Here is a 23,043-nt window from a genome sequence, read left to right on the forward strand (position 1 = left end):
ACGATACAGCAATATTGTCAATAAATATATTGACAAGACTGCTTCAATCCATCAATCCCATTTAAATTCTACAGAATCAATATTTTCAAGATCACCTTACACCATCAATATATTGATCAACATATGATTTATTGTCAACATTTCTGCTCGTGTAGGGTCCGCTTAACATACGATGGTTGGTTGGTGATAACATAATCTTAACTGCGACAAGTCCCAGAAGAAACAAATAATTAAATGACACTTTATTTTCACAATATTTCGGAATTTAGGTTCTCCATAAAAAAATAAAAACACACGAAAAGTCTTACACAAAAGGTTTGTTTTGCCACCCACACTGTGTGGGAGGCAATATTCGCAGAAATAAAAGGCTGTTAGCAAACAGCAGCCAAACAGATGATGTAACGCATGCGCCCAATAGGTATCGATTTTTCCTGTAAGTTGTTTGTTGAATCATACCCTTCCGTGTTATTGCATTGTCAGGAGCGGAGCTAGCCGAGACTCAGACTGGTGTCTGGTTGTGCTCAGGTCATTTGAAAACCTCCGAGTCTCACCTGACGACAAATTTGCCAGTCGGAATCTTTTGCGTTTCACCATCTTTAACAGACAGCATCACTTCGGAAAGAATTGCACCCGTTGGAAAGTGCGTACCTAGTGCAGTTATCATAGCTGGGATAAAGGAAAAGAGTAGCAACATGTAACCAAGAGAATCGGAAAAATTTGCAAGTTTTGTTAGTGAAAAGTGAAAAATTGTGACTCACAAAGTGTTGCTGATATTGAAGCCGTATTATCTGGCAGATTGCCAATCATTGGAGTTTGGCTATCGATTTTGCAGTTAGTGATATAAAAAAAATCTGGAATCAAACAAAGATCCAGCCAATTGTGATTCAATTAGTCTTTCTGTTGGCACGAATTGAAGGAGCAGTATATAGACGCAAAAGATTTTTTTAAAAGGATACTCGATACGAGGGTGAAAAAAACGAGAAAACATCCTTCGTTTATTTCAATCAGGAAAATATCTCTGAAGCTTGGCTGAGCTGCACGAAGGGACGATACAGAATGGCTTTGGATTTTGCGGCGACATACAAAGTGCTGGTGTTGGGCGATTCCAACGTTGGCAAAACTTGCATTGTGCATCGTTATTGTGATGAAAGATATTATGACACATACATTTCCACTATAGGTAAGTACGTATGTTCCCGGTGCGTAGGGGGGAAAATTTACAGCTATAGTCAATAGGAATCGGGTCGGATTGGGGAAAAAATCCTGAGTTGGAATTTGGATATTGGTATTTTGTGTTGGGAATTGTGGGTCGTTAAACTGAATTATTTAGTTGTAAATATTCTATATTCGCAATGCAAGAGAAAGCATTTGTAACAGTATCTGAAAAATCAAGTTGAAGGAAGTTTTAAATAAATTATTGATGATTTCGAAATACTATCCCTGGCCATTTTATTGTTCTGGAACTGTCAATAAATACTATTCGGTCATTTTAAGAGCCATACACGTTGATTACTTGAATGATTTAGTTAAAATAAACAAAGTTCTAGTTATTATTTATTGATATCTTGAGCAGTTTTGTAGTTATTTGCACTTAAGGTTGTGAATCTTCCACTTCCACTCTTCTGCATAAAATGAAACCAATCCCATTACTTTCCTGAGATTTTCCGACTAGTATCATTTTATTTGGTGTAGTTTCTCTGGCAAGCTTTATTGAACCTTAATACATTTAAAAAAAAATTTGTTGAGTGTGCACTTGTTTGTTTGTTAGTTGGCTGTCAGTTATGTAGACTAGCAAATCGAAGTAATTTGATGTCCAAATAAATATATGGAATTTTATATTGATAATTCCTATGTGATCACAGTAATAATCTTCGAGACCAAAAATCAGATCTGTATGAAATTCAATAACAGTCAATGAGAGTTTTGTACCTTGTATTTGAAATCAAGTTTGTGAAAATAAAACCGTCATAGGGAGCCAAGGTGGCCAAATCTACTTTGATTGGTCATTAGTGATCTAGACCCGGAAATCTAAGAAATGTTACATTCATTTTAATATGTATTGCATTATTTGGACATCATGGTGGTGCCAGTTTATATAAGAATTTGCTATGTGACTTCAACCCGTAACTCTGGAACCGAAATCCGAACAACTAAAAATTCAAAATCAGACTATGGGAGCGGTATAACGTATATTGGGAACTAAGTTTCAATTGAATCGAATAGCAAATGACAATCAGCTCTGTAGTCAATGAAGAGATTATACCTTTTGTTTGAAAATAAAGTTTATGAAAATATAGTTAGCCGTCGATAAGCAAGAGATGTGTATTAAACTCAGGGACTTTGTCACATCCTCGAAGCATCCGGCTCCGTTGTAAGTGACTAACGGGGTCAAAAAAAGTTTAATTTGACGTCATTGAGCCAGAATTACAAATCCCAACAATTTATAAAATATTTTTTAAAATTTTTGCATCATTTAGATAGTTATACCGGTTTATATTGGCATTTGATGTGTGATCGCACTCTTTAACGCGTAACTCCGGACCAGAGCTCTAATCCAAATAAAATTAGGGCGACGACTTTTTATTTTCATTTTTATGTTGTTAAAATCGGCCTAGCTATTTCTGAGTGAAATGAGTGAGATTATTTGTCACATACTCACATAAATCCACATATACACACGCACACACATACATATGTTTTCTGATCTCGACGAACTGAGTCGAATGGTTAAAAAAGGTAACGGGACTCTTCTACTCATAACTCCTGAACTAGAACTTCGATTAAATGAAATTCGACAGCAGTTGATAAGGATGCCATATCTTTCATTTGAAACTAAGTTTGTGAGTTGGCCACGCTGGAGAAAACAGTGTCCCTTTATTTCAGGGACTTTGTCACTTTCTCGATGCTTCTAGTTCCATCATTGGTGGCCAAAGTCACCAAAGAGGGTTTAATTGGGAGTGAGCTACAGAATTACACAGCCTATGATTCAATAGCAATATGGTGATGTTACACCTTTCATTTTAATATAAAATTGTTAAAATTGGCCCAGACAGTTTTGAGAAAAATGGGTGAGATCATTTGACACATACATACATACATCAGAAGAGATGTCTGATCTGTACAAGCAAAGAAGGTAACAACCACGTTACAGGAGGACCTCAATGTCCTGGCGTCAAACAGACGACTGTAACGAAGTTACAGTAGAGCTAACGCAAATCAACCTCAACCACTGTGACACAGCGCAACCTTTGCTGCGGCAATCTGTAGCGAAGACCAAGTGCGAGGTAGCTATCATGTTGGAGCCATACCGTATCCCGGCCAGCGATGGAAACTGGATATCAGATAACGCAAAATCAGTGGCGATTTAGACGACGGAAAGATATCCATTTCAATTTGTGGTTTATCGCGCAGATGAAGACTTTGTAATCGTCAAAACTAATTGAGTCTTCTTCTGCAGCTGCTACGCACCTCTGCGGTGGACGTTCGATCGATTCATAGACATGCTTGATAAGTTTATTGATCGGAGACCAGTCGTTATTGCCGGCAATTTCAACACTTGGGCAATCGCTTTATTAACTCAAGGGGGAGTAGTCTACTTGAGACCTTTGCAAAGGTGAACGTAGATGTTGCCAGCGACGGTACAACCAGCACCTACCGCCGGGAAGATCGAGAATCAGTTATTGACGGAACCTTTTGCAGCCTTGAGCTGGCAGAAAGATTGAATCGGAGAGTGTGCGAGGGTCCGGTATACAAGTCGGAAGTGCGTGTGACCCAACAAACGAGCGGACGAGTAAAACAACGAAGTTCGAGAAGAGAGTCAGGGCCTGTATTTTACTGCGGATGAAGTGATAACGGCATTAGTAAGAGCGTGCGAATCTTCTGGTGGAATTCGACGAATTTTGATAGCCACATCGATCACGCATGTGGAAGTAATACCATCTCACATCATGCCCAAAAATTCGGCGATCAGAAGCAGTAGGAAGGAAGGAGACTACTGGTGAATGTCTCCACATCAGTGCTCAGATACGCAGGACCTGCATGGGTGACGCAGACGAAGAGGAACACATCTCAGATGAACAGCACGTTCAGGTTGATGGTCATGCGGGTGTCCAGCGCGTATCGAACTATCTCATCAGAGGCAGCCTTCGTGATAGCTGCATACCAAAAAATTCTGAATTTTATCGTTGACGTAATTTCAAACATGACACAATTTAACAAGTAATTCACTAATTAACGAAAAATAACCGTGTTCCGCTTAATTTTACATGAAACATATTTTACATGCTCAATGAAATAAAATTACACTTACTATCATTCAGAACATACGCCACATATGAAGTAAAATTACGTGCTTTACGAAATTCAACGTCATGTAAAATTGGAATCAAACGTAAAACTAAGTCATTTTTGATGCTCGTATATGTCAGGGTCAGAAGATGTAATTTTACACGATTTTTTCTAGGTGTGTGGTATGATTCCCATAAACCTTCTACTCGAAGAAGATAACAAGTGTTATAGAGATCGAGGCACGAGAGGAGTCCGTAAACGAGCCCGATCTGATACCTTCAGCAAGTGGCAACATCAGTGGGATAACGCTGTAAGTAAACCGTAGATGGACCCATCGACTAATTCCGTGCCTGTCGGTGTCGGTGAATAGAGCGCACGGTGCAGTGAACTTCCACATGGTGCAGTTCTTGTCTGGTTATGGCTGTTTCAAGAAGTATCCAAACGGGTTTGACCAAGCGGGATTGCCGTTCTAGATCGCATGCGGTGGTGCAGAGGAAACACCTGAGCACGTGGTCTTCAAGTGCTCACAATTCGAGCTCGAGCAAAACGAAATGAGAATCATTGTTGGTGAGGGCGTCAACTTGAACAGTATCGTCCAAAGAATGTGTACTGACAAAGAAAAATGGGGCGCGATGAACAGAACAATCGTTTAGATCATGTCAGCGTTGCAATGAAGATGGCGAGAGGAGTAACGACCAGCAACGTAGCCGGACGGGGCTTTGGGTCGTCAAGGCACCGATGAACACTCCAACTGGAATCGCCGTACTGATCTTGTATCTCGACAAGTCAGTCTGCTGAAGAGAGATAAATGAGACCAGTGGGCGCGAGCGGAGTAAGCTAGATCCACTGCCGGGGACTAGACTGAGCGCACGCATCGTAAGTCGTCGGGGCACCTGAGAACTTTAAGTCATCCTCCCCCTGAAATCGCAGGACTGAGCTCGGCATTTAACCGACCAGTATTGAGATTACGGTTTCGACGTCAATAAATATCTCCGTCGGAGTAGACTAGGCTCACCGCCGGGGATTAGTACGAGTAGATTGTAAAGTAGTACCGGCAAATGGTCGTCGGGTGCCTTTCAATTGGAAGTCACCATCCACCTACAATCGCAGGACCGACTTCGGCATCTGCCCGGGTAGCATCGGTTTCGGAAGATCTTCCACTGCAGGGGAAATCTTCGTCGGAGTAGAAAAGATCCACCGTCGGGGAGTATTTGCAGTAGTCCTTAGCAAATTGCCGGCTTGAATCATCGGGGCATCAGTGAACCGGACACAAATCTTCCATCCGGAATCGTTGGACAGACCGCGGCATTCTGCTTGATTGCATCGAAGGAAGAATAACGCGTCCGTCAACGGTTTTGGGAGACATACTTTCGTCGGGGAAAGTCTTCGCTGAGGTAGGCTTGCTCTACCGTTGGGGACTTCGCCGAGTAGTACTGAACGCGACAAACTACCCGTATAGGGTCGTCGGGGCATCAGTAAACCGGAAGCCATGCTCCAACCGGAATTTCTGGATCGACCACGTGATCTAACTGGTCAATGCAGAGAGTAGCGCATGTACAATATCATGCCGCGCAGGACTGATATGGCGGTAATGAGACCAGCGAACTAGCACGATCAGTTAGACCTGGAAGCAAGTGAAGTCCACGAGGACCGCCCTCCCTCCGCCCGAAGTAGTTATTTTAAATGGAATCCGGGATACTTACTTGATACTTGATGGGCAACAATTCGCTTCGTTGAATTCACGCTGACAGAAGAATGCTCCTGCACTGGACCCGGTCTCCTCCACTGGACCCGGTCCTGGGCCAATCTCTTCCAGTCACCCTGGACATTGAGTGCGTTTAGGTCCTCTTCCACTGTAAACAGCCATCGCGTACGCGGCCTGCCACTGAGTCGTCGGCCTGTTCCCGGTTCTCTACTGAATATTATCTTCGCCTGTCGTTCTTCCGGCATTCGTGCCACATGACCAGGCCACCTCAGCCTGCCATTTTTTAATAGCTTGACAATATCCACTCCTTTACATACCTGGTATAACTCGTGATTCATGCGACGCCGCCAGACGCCATTTTCTTCTTTACCACCGAGTATTGTTCGCAGCACCTTACGTTCGAAGACACCAAACGATCTACGATGAACTACCTTTAACGTCCACATTTCATGGCCGTACAAGGCAACCGGAACTCTCAATGTCTTGTACAACGCGAATTTTGTCTTCGTCTGCAAACTACGGGACTTCAGCTGGCTACGAAGTCTGTAAAAAGCCCTATATGCAGCTGCGAAGCGCCTTTTCACCTCGCGGGTAACATCATTATCGCACGTCACTAGAGTTCCAAGGTACACAAATTCTTCCACTACTTCAAATTTATCACCACCTAACACCATTTCACCACTAACATCACTTTTGGACCCACGTATTCTTCCAGCTATCATGGACTTTGTCTTGCTGGTGTTGATTGTGAGGCCAATTCTTGCTGTCTCTCTTTTAAAAGGCACGAATGCCTCTTCCACGGCTCGGCGGTCGATTCCAATGATATCAATATCGTCCGCAAATCCTTAGGAGCATATGCGACCGAGTGACGATGGTACCGTTCCTTTGCACGCCTGCTCTCCTGATGGCACCTTCAAGAGCAATGTTGAACAGCAAGTTTGATAGCTCATCACCGTGCTTCAATCCGTCTAAGGTTACGAAGGACGTCGAAATCTCATCCGCAACCCGAACACTTGATTTCGATCCATCCAGAGTTGCACGAATCAGCCTAATCAGTTTCGTCGGAAAACCACGTTCTACCATTATCTGCCATAACTCGTTTCTTTTCACTGAATCGTACGCCGCTTTGAAATCAATAAACAGATGGTGTGTCTGCAAGCTGTATTCCCGGATTTTTTTTATTATTTCGTTTATTTGACACGGCTCATAGCGGTAGCTTAACGGAGCCGTGGATCTTTCATGTGTTTACAAAATGTAAAAAATAAAAATAAAAATAAAAACAAATATTATTGATTATCCATTGGATCTCGTGCGCGCAACTTTTTATTGCGAGCGGAGACCTTCTTTCGCGGCTCGCCTACTGCGTCATGGAGACCGTTCAATTCTCTCCTGTCCTTCACATCAAGGTCATCATCGTTAAAAGTGACTTGGTGCTCGCGACCAGATGTTCTTTCCTGCTTCTTGCACTTACGGGTGACCAATGTAAATCCGTCGTCATTCTTATTATTTTCATCACCGATGTTACTTACAGTTGTTTCAGGGGTGCTGGATGCTGCTTTGGCAGTTGTTCAGGTATTGGTATTGAAAATTCTTTTTTGGGTTGGTTTGCAGTGGATGCGTTGGTAATCGGTAGAGATGCATTCTCCTCTGTATCTTCCGCGCAAGGTTGTCCGTGGTGCGCTGTCTGATTACAATACTTGCACGTAGGAGTTTTCCCTTCATGGGTGCATAACGTAGTTTGATTAATAGTAGCTTCGTGGGTTTTGAGTTTTATAGTCAAGTGGGAGGGGATAGGTCTTTCGATCCGCATCCTCACCACAAGAACACCGTTAGGTGTACCCGGGAAGAAATTTCTCCACGTATCACGTGTAACGGATTCTACTTCTCCGTATTGCGACATGTATTTTGCGATTAGATCAGGAGGGATACGTGGTGATAGGTCATGTAATTTTACATCTACATAGTCTTTTTCTATATAAACGGGAATCTTAATTCCAACTTTTTCACTTTCAGCCACGTGCTTCAAGTTGTTCTGCAAAACGAAACGTTCGGCTTGTGCTAACGTGTTGAATGATATGAGCACTACATTGCGAAGATGATGATACTGTAGATACATAACCTCCTTGAGTTTTAGCTGCATCTTCACCTTCAGCAGATATTCCACTTCACGAAAACTCAATCTTATTGAACAGAATTTAAAGTCAACGACAACTGTGTTGGGTCGGAGCAGAGATTTTTCGTCAACTTTACTCATGATGGCAAGAATAAATTAAAAGTTTCCTTTGTTCTCGAGACAATGCACACTAGATCGACAGGTTGCTAGTTGTTGTTCACTTGGTTCGATTGTACGTCTGACTTGGGCAGAAGTAGAAAGTAGACCCTTCCCGGAACTTATCTAGATCTGTCGAAGGGTAAACATTTGATCCGTTGTTGATCGGCCTTAATGAAAACCACCTTGATATTCGCGGACGAAAGACTCCTTCAACGGCCTCAATCTGTTGAACAGAATACGTGACATAATTTTGTACGCCGAATTGAGGAGCGATATTCCTCCATAATTGGCGCACTCCAGTCTGTGTTCTTTTTTGTATAAGGGACAAATGAGGCCCTCTAGCCAGGCAGAAGGTAGTTCTTCTTCTTCCGATACCTTCAAAAATTCCGCAGAGAGCTCGTCCTTTCCAGTAGCCTTACAGTTTTTCAGCTCTTTGATTGCCATTTTCACCTCTTCTAGCGTCGGAGGCTACACAGCTTATCCATCGTCACTTTTACTTATTCTGTTCGTTGACGCGCTAACATTCTCTCCATCCAACAATATCTCAAAGTGCTCTCTCCACCTGACTGCTACCATAGTTTTATCTGTCAGCAAGTTACCTTCACGGTCATTGCACATGACGGGAGACGGCGCTGTTTTTCTCCTTACGCCATTGACAGTTTAATAAAATTTCCGCATAATGCTTCAGTAATGACGTTCTCCTAATACTGCTTTTTCTTTCTGCGGTGAATTCTTTTTTCGGCTCCTCTTGCTTACTTGTGCCGCTCTCTGTTCTGCCGGGTACCACTAATACTAATACTGATCACTCTCTCTTCTAGTATCTGAACCGTACAAAACTAAGTATCAGGTTCACGATCCGCACTCGACCATACACGAACACACGCGAATATGCGAATGGACACATGGGTATAAAATCGAATTTATATACATTCACGTTAGCATACGCGATGGACGTACATACGCTTGAGCTCTTCGCGATGATACACGCAATCGTTAAGTTCTTCCAATGAATAGCACATTCAGAATCACGGCCCGCTGCAATTGACCTAAACCCTTTCATGCCCAACTTCTTTCTAGTGCATGTAGGGTTTCATAAATTTTTTTCTTTGAAAACGGTGGGGTCAAGGAACACGCCTTTTTTCGTAAATATAGGTGCTTCCCTCGCAGTGTTTGAAGCTGCTCAATTTTAACTTTCCAATGCTCAATACAATTCTCCTAGAATATTTACAATAGTGGAAAACGTAGCTAAAGACAGTCTAAAGTTTTATCAGTTTCTAGTAATAATGCAGCATACCAAAGGAATATGAAAAATTCGTTTTCCGTCGTCAACGTAAACTGTCCCTGGCAGCATTGCTCCATCGGAATCCAATCAGACTAATTGCAATAACTTCAGTTCTATAGCAGATCATTGTAACTGTTAATACTCAAATGAAAGGCAATAGTCACATTTATTACTTTGTTGCCTCAATCAAAAGTTATAGCTGTTTAAAAACGTTGTTGTCCACAAACAACACGGGCATGAAGGTGTTAAGCAGTGTTTTAGTGGGTGGTATTTCTCGTCTCGTCTGCAATTGTAGTGAGTGATTCTGACGGGGAGCATATTTTTTCTACAAATACTGGATAATTTCTGGTTGCTAACAAAACAAGCATTCGATTTGATATTAAAATCAAGCAAATGAAAACAAATACAAATATTTATGGAATGCATTGTAAGCTTATCGAAATAAAAACAAAATTTGATATTTAGCAATCTTAAACTGAAGTCAAATTGAGATTTCAATATTGTTTTGATTTACTATAATTTTAATATTTGACTTTCCTGTACTATTCTGCTGTTGAAATCTAAGATACTGTGAACGTTTTGTGAAGTGAAATTCAAACATGTCCGTGTCTCAGAAAAAAACAGCATTTTCATATAGTTCAGCAGGCTACAATTTCCCTTTCATGGTCCTCTTATAATCACTCGCTGTATAATGCATGCACTTGTTGTTGATAATTCCAACTCGAATTTGCAGCCAGAACGCAGAAAACCACTCAGACAGCCATTAACGCAAGACTCGTCCCCTCCTGATACGTAGCCTTTTTTCGCGCATTAATTGTATACATTACTGAGAACTTTCCTATATCCACGAATGCATAATTTCAAGTTTCACATTAAAGCTACCTATAGCACATTGAACATGGCTGAATCACCATTTCCTTCCGTTTGATGTTCCACCCTGTTTTATGATCTCCTATTTTTCATACGCGACACCATGCGGCCACATCCTCCGGTACAAAAAATTCACATCAGACACGACAAATTTATGGTAGGACATGATGATTGGGCTGGACCATCATCGGCTGGCACCGGCAAATGCTGAGCTGCGCCGTTGGCTGCTGGTTGAAACCAGCAGGAGAAGGAAAAGCAATGAAAATTGTCGTAAATATAGGGAAAATGTGAGCTACACGATTTCGCTGCTGGCTGGTAAATTCTGCTGCTGTTGCTGTCTTCTACCAGTTTGGTGACTCAAATGTAAACATTTTAATCGGGCATTTCGAGCTGTGGGAAAAAGAACTGTAATAAAATAAATAACAGTCTGAACTCGTTGCCTGGGAGTACTGCTTGTGATGGTAAAACTGATCGTATATATACGGTGGATGTGGCGTAGTTTTTTTGGTTTCTAAAAGAATGTTCCATTTGTTCGGTTCCTGACCGGAATAAAAAGCTCTGTTTAAATCATTCAGATTTTTGAGGCAAGCAATTTGTGTTTCACGAATTCGAAGAGGAGATTTGGCATTCTACATTTATTGCCATAAAATTATAAATTGGAAACGCAATTCAAAATTCAGAATAAGAAATTTTTAGTTTCGGTGTTACTTCTAGTCTCCTTTTCATTCGTCCAAGAGACAAAGTAATGCTGTCAGAACTTGTCGAAAGAAAAAATCGTTTTTTTTTGTACATTAAGCTTCTAGTGGAGCATCGGCGGTTCTACTAATACGAGTTTTACATCAGTTTGGGTAATTTTGGGCTAGCTTTGAATAATGTGGGACATTAGTGAAAATGGAATCAAGACTTAAACAACAATGGCCCCTAAATTGATTATCCACACAATTATTCATGCGCATCGTACCTAATAATTTATATAACTTCTCTCCTAATTCCATAACCATATCTCCATCAACAGGCATAGATTTTAAGCAGAAGTTAATCAACCTGGACGGAGTGCCAATCAAGCTGCAAATCTGGGACACCGCCGGCCAGGAACGGTTTCGCACACTGACCACTGCCTACTACCGGGGTGCCATGGGTATCCTGCTAATGTACGATGTAACCAGTCTGGAATCGTTCAACAATCTGTCCTACTGGCTACGGAACATTCAGGAGGTATGTATATGAGTGATTTTGTGGTCTTTTATGTTAAGACGAAAATATAATTGCTAAAATTATTACTTCCGCAGAACGCTGCACCGGACGTGGTAAAGGTACTGGCGGGTAACAAATGCGAGTGCAATCCACCCCAGCGAGCGGTGGACAAAGAACGGGGAGACAAGGTAAGCATCAAGCTTTAGGTTGTTGTTGTGGAAAAAGGCAGTCATGAAATAAAAACAACTACGCGGCGAATCGTCATAATTGCTGGAGTCCATTTTAAATTAATGCATACATAAATGCATAGCACGACTGCTAGTCGCCAACCTAAATGATTGCCACTTTTCTTCAATGGCAAGCGTAATTCTATAAATGCACACATATACGATTATTTTGAAATGTGTGTTGCTACAATTTTAACATTTCTGGAAATATGGCGTGAAGCTTGAAATCAATACACGTTGTGTATTGAGGTGGAATATTACTGGTAACCCACTTTTCTGTCCAATGCATTGTACGGAATGAATATTTCTCCAGACAAACAGGCGACGCACGGAATATTTATGAAGCTTTGATTTCTATAACGGCGGCGAATGAACATTTTTGTAAAATTTTCTTTGCGTCAACCTAACGCTGGCGTTATACGGTTAGCTTTGGCTGGTAGAATGAGTGCATTGCTTGGTGACTCGGAAATACTATGGGCTGTAGTGTACCCAAGGCATTTCTTTACTTAGGTTATTTACAAATTAGCTTCTTGATATTCTAAGAGAGGTACACGATTCATTGAAGCGCATCGAACGGTGGCAGATAATAGAATTGACGGAGTAACTAGACCAAAAAAGCGCGGAGTAACTAGACCAAAAAACAAATTTCTATTGCGCGTGGAGATCTTCTTTCGCGACGGGGAAAGATTTGACAGCTCACCTACTGCATCACTTTCACGTCAAGGCCATCATCGTAAAATTTGTTTTGGTACCCGTGGTCAACTGTTTTTCTTTGCTTCTTGCACTTGCCGGTGGCCAGTGTGAACCCTTCTTCATGTTATTATTTTCCTCGTCGATGATGCTATCAGTTGATTTTGGGGTGCTAGATGCTGCTTTTGCTGTTGTCATCATGGCCTGAATAGTTGCCACAAATTTGACAATCGTTTGTAATTCGGGTATTTATATTGAATGCTTTGCTTTGTATTGGTTTCCCGTTGGTGGGTAGGAAGTCGGTTGAGATGCATTATCCTCTACATCTTCTGTGTAAGGTTGTCCATGGTGTGCTGTTTGATCACAGTATATGCACAACAATTCGTAAACATTCGAATGAAAATACGTTACAAATCACCATTGTACACAATTTCGCATACGTGAATAACCATCGTATCCAAGTTTGCACGCAAGGTCCGTATACCGATTGCTGGAAGTCTGCTGACCGATCGTAGCGCCGACTAGCGGCAAGTATCTACTTGCTGCTGTTATTTGAACACGACAGTTATTTTTCTTACACACATTGAAAACTTGACTTGTATGTATAGTTATCAGTGGTACATGCACGTAGGAATTAGCTCCCATGGGTTCATAGCGTCGTATGCTTGATAGCAGGCCCAACGAGAAAGGGGGAGGGGAGTCAGCGGATAACTGATCCCGGGCCCGCGACCTCAACATGTTTACCTGATAATAAAAATATATGTGTGCGGAGATTGAAGAAACATTTAAAAACCTCAAGCGAAAAAAACAACATTTTTAATATATTTATATTCATTTACCTCATAGAAAAAATTTAATAATTGGAACGAATTATATAAATTCCTGAAATTTGAACTAATGTTGTGAATACCTTTGATTTTATGATCATCGCAGAGACTTGGTGTCTTCAAATGAATTTTTCAGAAAAATTTTCTGAATCTATTGGACGTAGCGCTAGAAACCGATTAAATTCACCATGAAACATTGAAATTGCACCATTCGGGTATAATTTAGCACGAATTGGCTGGAGATACAAGACACGTAAATAAGCTGTCATTTGTTTATTCATTTATTTTTTGGTTTATTTATTTGGGAGCAGGGAAAAGCCCGCTGGAGCTGAATCCAACAGGCATAAAACCTCCTCATCTTATCAACAGGCATATCAACAGATAACAAATATCCAAAATTCGACACTTACAACTACAGTTAAAACTAACAGCACAATCTTAATAACTATGAACTAGCACTAGACTACAGCTAACAAGATAATGAGCCCAAAAACGATTTCTTGGCGGCATTACGGGACAAATGAAAGTGTCGAACTGGATAAGAAAGGATTTGAAGTATTAGAAGCATTTAGGCTTTTCATAAAAATGATTAACGTGTTAATTGCTTATTTATGGGACTAGTATCAACAGATCATGGTAATTGATTGATCAAATGGAAGTAACATACGCAATGAATGAGTATCAGAATGATTCAATCTCACTATTAGATGAAGTATATAAGTTTTTCGATTTCCCAACTACGTTTATATAATTCAAAAAATCATTCTGAAAAGCTCTTTCGAATATTTCAACTTTCTGCTATGAACAAACTATTTACAGTGATATTTAGGGTTGAAAGGTAGCTGTTATCAAGCAAAATTAGTATTCTGGCTCTAGTGACACAATCGATTCCAATTAGAATCGTTTGTGTCGCTGGAACCAGAATACTAACTAGATCCAGCCAAAATTCTGGCTGAACTTACTGGGTACTCGAACATTTGCAGTGTTGATAGAAACGATAATTTTTCACGATAAATTTAACCCTTTTAACTTAAAATCATGATGGCAGTTTTATAAAAACAATCCTCGCAAGTTACTATTTTTGGAAAACGTATTCTGGATTATATTCCATCCTACGTGATCCAGGAAAAAAAACACAATGTGGTACCGTTAGACAGACAACTCTTTGCACATTTAGAATACAATGTATTACGTAAGTACCAATTGTGTAATCAGATGGCACAACCATGTTCAGATACCGTTAAGAAAAACTCGTTCAGGCCATAATGACCGCAAAAGCCGCATGCAGTACCTCAACATCAACAGCACGCATCATAAATGAGGGATCATTTATGAAACTTGACGGGTTCACACTCATAACCTGTAAATGCAAGAAGCAATTAGGACCATATGATCGCGAACCACTAATAAAGGGTGATTCATATATATATATATATATATATATATATATATATATATATATATATATATATATATATATATATATATATATATATATATATATATATATATATATATATATATATATATATATATATATATATATATATATATATATATATATATATATATATATATATATATATATATACATTAATTTCTGCTTATATACGTTCATTGAACTTTAGAATGAGGTTGAGTAGAATGCTGGACATTTGTGATTGACGTACTTCGCCATTTCTTTGGTCTTTCGAAGCTTACGCCTAATCATGACCAGCAGGTTTCGATCGGATGGAGTTCAGGATAGTTTGGTAGGTTCATGCCACAAAATCCACCGAATTATCCGTATACCGCTCCTGTACGATTTTGAAATAGTTGCATGACGCCAAATTAGTCCAAAAGAACTGTTTTTGATCGTGCTGTCTTTATAACGGTAAAAATCGTTTTCCAGGAACCTTAGGAGATCCGTTGAGACGGTCGAATGATGTATGTATATGCATCAGTTTTTCTATGACGCGATACGATTTGCATGCGGGTGAAAAAAATTCTTTCGCGAACGGTTTACTGATTTTCTTGCATCACATAGCCTTGCCTGTATACCGTAATTTTGCATATACACGGGAATATTTATCCAACGTTTGTCACGTTCAACCACGTATTTAAAGCTGTGTTGCAAAGCAAAGCTTTCGGCTTAGACTGACTGTTAAATGATATCAGTACTGCATTGCGGAGGTGATGGTGATGAAGATATGTGACTTTCCTAAGCCTAAGCTCCATTTTCATCTCCAGCTCTGTTTGCTCTGACTCAGGTAGAAGTAGAATTTTGGCGGTTTAGAATATGCTATATGATTGAAAATACGTATTTTGTAACTAATTCTGTAAAAATTACAATTACTAAAAGTAACGGAAGTAATGGATTTTGTCAAAGCTGTTATTATATGCACCATGATTGGTCCGTACAATTCGATTACAAGCGAGCCAGACTAGTTTTCGTTCGAAGCTCCACCTCTTTGACGATGAAAATAAACTATTTTTGTTCGACGGCCGGCTCTTTGGCTTCGAACAATAAATTGAATCAAGTGCAAAGCCAGGGCTCGTATGCAAGAGCGGCATCATTCGACGAAGTCGCGCACGGAGCATTTTGGGTTTGGCCTTTACTGTGTTTTGCGAATCTCTGACATAGCGGACCGTTATTTTCTTCGCAAATTGTGGGAATCAAATGATTGTGACCCATTTAAACCTAATATGGCCCGTTACACGCTTTTACATTCCAATATGCTTGGTTTTCTATAGTTGTTGTGCAATATGTGTTGGAAACAGTGTTTCAAATAAACCACACATTTCACACCAAGGAGCCTGTTTCCAAAGGAGCGGTGGAAACCAATCATTGTTATGCACGTTTCTGGGAGTGAGTATAACAATCAAAGCAATCAAAGTGGGTTTTGACTCTTAGGTTTTCACTCCTGGTTTTGGCTCCTCCTGTCCACTCCGGTTTGTGATTCTTGTTCTGTCGCCTCTTATAGATCGAATTTAATTACAAACTTTGATAACAGGTCTTCAAAATTTGTATGCTTAATTCCTCAATTATCCCAGCAGAAGGTACAGGGTGCGCCAGCTGGATGTATCCTTTTTCAACATTGAACAACTCCGCCATTTTTAGCCGTTTTCACAAGTAAACAAGTCTTTTTAGGATATTTTATGCCATTTATTATAAGCCAGGTTTAGAAAATAACGTTGATTAAATCACCACCCCCATTTGAAACACAAAAAGCAGCTCTTTTGCGGCCATTTTGCATGACATTGGATAACATTTTGGGCATAATCGCTGCAATTTCAGCTCGTATATTAGGTTTGAGTTCGTCAAGGTACTTAGGTTTGCTAGAATACACTTTACTTTTCAAGTAACCCTACAGAAAAAGTCTGGCACCGTTAAATCCGGAGAACGAGGAGGCCATTCCAAATCACCATTTTTTGAAACAGCGCATCCTGGGAATTTGCTCTGCAAGAACTTGATTGCGGTGTGGCAAGATGCCCCGTCTTGTTGAAAATAGAAGTTTTTCAGACCTTTTTTCTGCATTTGTGGACAGACAAAGTGCGCTAAAATCCAGCGGTAGCGTGCGATGTCGATGGTCTCTCTCTCTCTTTAAAAAATAAGGACCAATGATTGTTTTGGAGCACACTCCGGCCCAAACAGTTACATTCTGGTCGTGCAGTGGTGTTTGATGTATGACGTGTGGATTCTGTGTCCCCCAAATTCTACAATTTACTCCGCCGGAAAGGGTGAAGCGGGCCTGCCATATTTTTTACGATAAGCACGCAGTTTTCACTATTGAACAATCGTTTTCAATGTAAAGCGCTACGATTTCAGCGCGTTGTTTTGGTGTAATCGACTTATACCCAAAATGGTTTCAGAATTTTTTTCATCTGTCAAAATCGGCTGGAAAATGGCGGAGTTGTTCAATGTTGAAATAGGATACATCGCGATGGCGCACCTCGTATATATTGAAGCAAGTCATTTGTTTTCAATTTAATTTTCTTTAACAAATATATATTTCTAACAATTATCACGGGCAAATCTCAAATCCGGTGCAAAAATGTTTCGGCTGAAGTGATGAAATCCAAAAGTTCAAATGCATAGTGGAAGGATGTAAAACAGGTGTACTATTTATTACTGTAATGGCCTAAGCCTAGCCTAGTACGCTAACCATTAAATGCTGATCTTCGAGGTCTATCGAAAAGAAGCTTTCGTCATGAACTGTACCAAGGATCTGTTTTGCTTTTGTGCTCGATAAAATGAAAATTGAAAAGCTAAATTGAGCTCGGGCTTTTAAACTGTATGCTGCAATTATAGTATAGTAACCTGTTTTCACTCCTTGGCGGTTTTCACTCCTCAGGAGCCAAAAAAACCATGAGTGACGAAATCATGGATTTTAATGATTTGTCAAACTATGGTTTTTTCAACGCATGCTGATTGGAGTGATTTTTGAAACACTGGTTGGAAATGAAATATACAGTTTTAAATCAACAATGGTTCATCTCTTTCTGACGATTTCAAAACCGTTTTATCATATTGTAACAGAAATGGGCTTCCGCTCATTATCAGCAGTCATTTGGGACAGCTCAGACATTAGTCTGAGAGGCTTTGAACTGAGGGAGTACATAAGTAGTATAAATCTCTATATTCTGAATGTGGGAAACCGACCAACTTTTGCGAGGTCTGGGAGAGAGGAGGTGTTAGACATAACGCTTTGCTCTGAAAGAAACTGAAATGAAAGAAACCAAACCATTTCTAACCGATCATAAATATACATTTTTCAATCATCTAGATGTCACCCTCAATGTAGTAACGTATCGTAATCCTAAATCTACAAACTAGGACCTCTTATTGAAATTGGATATTTTCCAACAATAATTCAACTGGACGACTTCGATGACATCGTGGATACGACAAATTCGTTCATAGTAGCATCCTACGAAGAAGCTTGTCCACTTTGTACTGTTAAATCGACTAACCCCTTGGTGGAGGTCTGAGCTTGAAAGAAGGACATGAGAAGAGTTTTGAACCGGCGTCAGGGTGATGAGTCCATGGCTTTCAGGTCAGCTAGTAGGGAATATAAGAAATGTTTTAGATCTGCAGAGTGGGCTGGCCGGCAAAACCTATGCATTAATGCCTCTGGTCTGAATGAGTTAGGAGGATTAATAAAATTCTCTCAATATCAAGATTTTCAAATGAATTTTCAAACCAGAGATGGTGTTTATGTGACGGACAAAGAAATGCTTTTACGCAATCTTAAATTCCCATAAGGGAAAATTGGACTGAATCACTTTGTGCATTAAGGGCACAAAACCCAACTTCAATTAAGTTTTATTTTTCGTGTTTCGAATTCATCTCATCAGTAACTAGCACCATCTGGGTACTAGTGCTAATTTGGGTACTAGTTTAGATACATCGTCTAACTAGACACCCAGATGGTGCTAGTTACTGACGAGATTAATTTGAAACACAAAAAATAAAACTTAATTTAAGATGCTTTTGATTGTCTCTTCGACGCACACTTTTCAGGTTGTATCGATCCGGAGCTGAACAATGTTTTTTTTTTTTAATTTTGATTATAGAGGTTTTAACCTTATGGTCATCTGCCTCTTCTGTACAATGTTCACAGATCTCATTCTGATGATTCGGACTCGTTGGCGCACAGTGCCCGGAAGCTAAACAAAACCTATGTTTCAAATATTGATATTTTTTATTTTTCCTAGGTTTCTTATGTATTGAATGACATATTCTCCAAATTTTGTGACCGCCGAGTGAGAATTTGATTTTTAATAGCAATTTAAACGTCACTGTGCCAAAAAATTCAAATGAAATTCATTTTCGAAATCACACTATCATCACTTCAAAAACATGTTGCTCTTTCAATTTTAATCCGTTTTGAGCACAACTAGTTTAATTTAACAGGGCATTTGAATAACTTTGTTGATAATTTTAACATGTTTGCCAAATTTGATTTTAAGTGTGTTTTATTTTTACAAATATGTCTTAAGCGGGTTGATAGCAAAATCTTTTTTTTTACAAATGTATTTTGTACAATCAGGTGAAACAGTTCAGAACGGCCACTTATTATATGTGTTGTGGAAAAACATCCAACCCGATGTGCGGGTGTATTTGTATATATTGAGGGCGCTTTTCACACTGTGTCATGGGGTATCTACATGTATCTCAAGTCGGATAAACGCAATGCTTAGCAGTGATGCACATCATTTGAGACAGCTCAGACATTAATCTGAGAGGCTTTGAACTGAGGGAGTAGATACTTACACTTAGTACAAATCTCTATATTCTGAATGTGGGAAACCGACCAACTTTTGCGAGGTCTGGGAGAGAGGAGGTGTTAGACATAACGCTTTGCTCTGAAAGAATTTCGCATAAACTTGGAAAACTGACAGGTTCCAAATGGAACTGAACCGTTTCTAATAGATCATAAACCATAAATCCCTCAATGTAGAAACATATCGTATTCCTAAATCTAACTTTGCGACTAAATTTCATGGAAACATTTTTTGAACATAGGAAAATAATCGTGAATTTTTAGTAGTAATTTACAGTAAAATTAAGGGACGTACTGAGGCTGGTGTCTACTATCGTGAAGTGAGATTGGAGCAATCTCACTCGCTAGTTAGATACTGTACGATATTCCAAGCAGAAATTTTCAATCCATGAAAAAACCCTAAAAGTAATTCGGTAGATCCCATATAAAAACCATATTTTGATCTATTTATGGGTTATTGAGGTATGGTGTTTTGGTGGTTGAGAAACTTGGCATGATCGTGGCCTGTTCAAGGGGTCGTAAGGCGTCTGAGGCCATGATAATTTGCTCAGGAAGCTAGTGTTCGCGTGCCGAACCCAAATCGAAGAACTAAGCATTGTCAATTCTCTCTAGGGTGATGAGGCTATTTTCGCCATGTTTCTATCATCACTCTACCCATTTTAAGCCATTGGTTGTTGCCATCTTTGTTCAACGTAATGAGTCAAATGGTGGCGCAACGATCGGAGTACTTGATTCGAGTGCTCATTGCGCTTAAACACGAGTATTTCACCGTGATCAGGGCATTTGTGTTAATATCTTCATTAATCATTAATTGTAGCCCGAGTAATTGATGAATTAGTGAAGCACTGCCCTTAATATGGCGAAAATAGACACTTTACCGTACCTTGTCTGGGTGTCCGGACATTCCAGTATTACTGGAAATGAATGGGCTGACGAATTGGCCAGGGCATGTGCAGCGATTGATTTCGTTTGCCCTATGTCCGTCCTGCCGATTTCGACAAGCTGGACGGCCCTGGGTTTTGTACGAGCTCCGCAATTATTGGAGAAATCTACAAACGTGTCGCCAAACAAAGGCATTCGTATAACAACTGTGCCCAGTGATTTCGAAAAATTTACATTTTTCGAAGCTCCATTGCAAATACAATCATTACATTGTAACTATTCAGCGCGCCGAGTCATTCTCATCTGATCTTTGTGAATCCGACTACGGAGTTTTCGGTCGTTCTTACATAGACGACACCGTGCTTGGACGACTGATACTCAGAGACATACTAAAGTTCCTTATCCAATGTGGTAAAGAACTTTAGACTTACTCGCAGGCGGCAGGCTCTCGCCAAGAACCAAGCAATAATTTGAAGGAGTAAAAGAACTTCCTTTTGGCGTAAAAATGCCCCAAAAAGGTACAATTTTTTAGTTCTACATTCACAATCTCTATATGAAATAATGACGAAACAGCGTTGAAAATCCAGATGGCATTATTTGTTTATAATTTTTTTTTCCGAAATAATCATTTAAACCGAATTACTTTATTATATATTTTAAACAATGTATTTTACCAGCATATTTTGAAGTTTCGTTACGATGATTTTTAAACTATATATTTTCAGTTAAACTGCTATCTAATGAAACTAAAATGCTATTTCTTTCCTTCTCAGATTGCAGAAAATTTCGACATGCCATTCTTCGAAGTGTCCTGCAAGCAGAACATCAACATAGAAGATGCGTTCCTGACACTGGCTCGAAAAATACGTGAACAACGAGAACATCGAGTATGTTTTTTTTAAGCTGAAATACCCATATATTCCTACCCGTACTTTACTGATCCCATATCTTTTTGCAGGGTGAAAACTTCGACGATGGTGACCGCCAGAAGGGCCTCCAGGATATGATCAAGAACGGACCCGGCTCGAATGGGCTGGGACCGTTCACGTTAGGCAGCGGAGGCGAGGGAGGTCGATGTTCCTGCTAAGATGTTGACGGATCTGTCCTCAATAGCTACGAAACGGAATAAAAAAGACATAGCATGAAAAGACTCAAACTTTTTAACACAGATATACCCACGTTTCCGTTTGTAATGAGTATCATTTGTTAGAACGAATTACTAAACGGTTATCGGTTCATAATTTATGTGATGAAAACTATGCGGATGCAGCTGGCAAGTGCACAAATTTACACAGATTGAATCATTTTATAAGAGAAGTCTCTGTAGTGGCCAGTTTAGTGTGGTAATGAGGGGAAAGTTCTCATATCATATAAAGTAGCAAAGAATACTAAATGAAGATATAGAATTCATAGCTCTAATTTATAAAAAGTTCACCCAATCTGTTCTACATTGCGACCCTTGCTTTAGTGTTTTTGTATACCAAATGTGTTAGGTTAAAATATTAGTCAAGATCAAGTGGCTTCGAAGTACAATTACATAATTTATCCAACTTACTTTTACGACTTGGGTTACCTCTACTGGTGCCGAAATGGTTGGATTTGTATTACATACATTGTTTTTGTCCTTTGGCCAATTGGTCATATTTACCTATACAATATTTCATCATAGTGTAGTAGATTTCGATCAGTTAAACGCATTGGTTAGAACCGATTTTCAATTCTCATAACGAATTTCAATAGCACATTAGGGATACGTGTCTATTACCAAAATCGTAAATCTTAACTTAGCATAACGTTCTTAACAAGTAAGTACATAGTTTTCCGCAAACAAAAAAAACTGAACATTATACTGTCTTTCAGCAGCCGCATTTGTTCGCTTGTTGGCTGCGCATTTAAAATAGCTCCGTTCGAAAAAGGAAAATAATTAGATAATACTGATCTTCAACCGCTTAGCATGTTGTTATCAGGTTTAGAAGACTTGAAGCCTTTGGTTATACTGTGCTGCACACACTGATGTTCACAAAATAGATGATTGGCAGGCTTGTGTACGAAAAATAAATATTTGCCAGCACTGCCAAAAGGCTTCTTCAGTCCCAAAAGCAACTTATTCCAAGGATATTGAAACACGGGTTTCGGTTTATTGATCTGTCCGATTTGTTTAGCAAAGTGTTCAATGTTACGAAGCGTTTGGTATTATTTTCGCAAACAATCAACAACGTTTTCTCACCAATCCATCGAACCATAATAGACGGATAAGCAGTATAAATGAAATTTTAAAAGAGACAATTGTACGTTTTCCAAACAAAACATGCGTTTGTCATATAACTTCTAAAAAGGTTTAAATTTAGATTTTGAAAACGAAAACAAAGGTTAGAAAATCGAGAGCAACATGCGTATTAAACTAGGAGAAAGAAGTGGAACTACAATCTGATTAGTAGTTTCAAGTATTTCAAAATAAATATCGTGGTAATGTACCAAAACTGGCGTTTGTATTATTTACCTCTTTTTTACTTAACGGTGAAAACTGGAGGAATGCGGTTG

At 39.6% G+C, this 23,043-nt stretch overlaps 1 protein-coding gene across 1 annotated transcript; it reads left to right on the forward strand.

Annotated features, from left to right (window-relative positions):
- The first annotated feature begins 441 nt into the window (after positions 1–441).
- LOC131694144 (ras-related protein Rab-8A) lies at positions 442–22,982 on the forward strand. Its single transcript, XM_058982592.1, has 5 exons — positions 442–1,180; positions 11,432–11,631; positions 11,706–11,798; positions 21,276–21,389; positions 21,461–22,982. Exons 1-5 carry the CDS (start codon positions 1,057–1,059, stop codon positions 21,587–21,589), a joined length of 660 nt encoding a protein of 219 aa, XP_058838575.1. The 5' UTR covers positions 442–1,056; the 3' UTR covers positions 21,590–22,982.
- Positions 22,983–23,043: the final 61 nt, after the last annotated feature.

The sequence above is a fragment of the Topomyia yanbarensis genome, chromosome 3, assembly GCF_030247195.1.
Source record: "Topomyia yanbarensis strain Yona2022 chromosome 3, ASM3024719v1, whole genome shotgun sequence".
In the NCBI taxonomy this organism is placed as follows: Eukaryota; Metazoa; Arthropoda; class Insecta; order Diptera; family Culicidae; genus Topomyia; species Topomyia yanbarensis.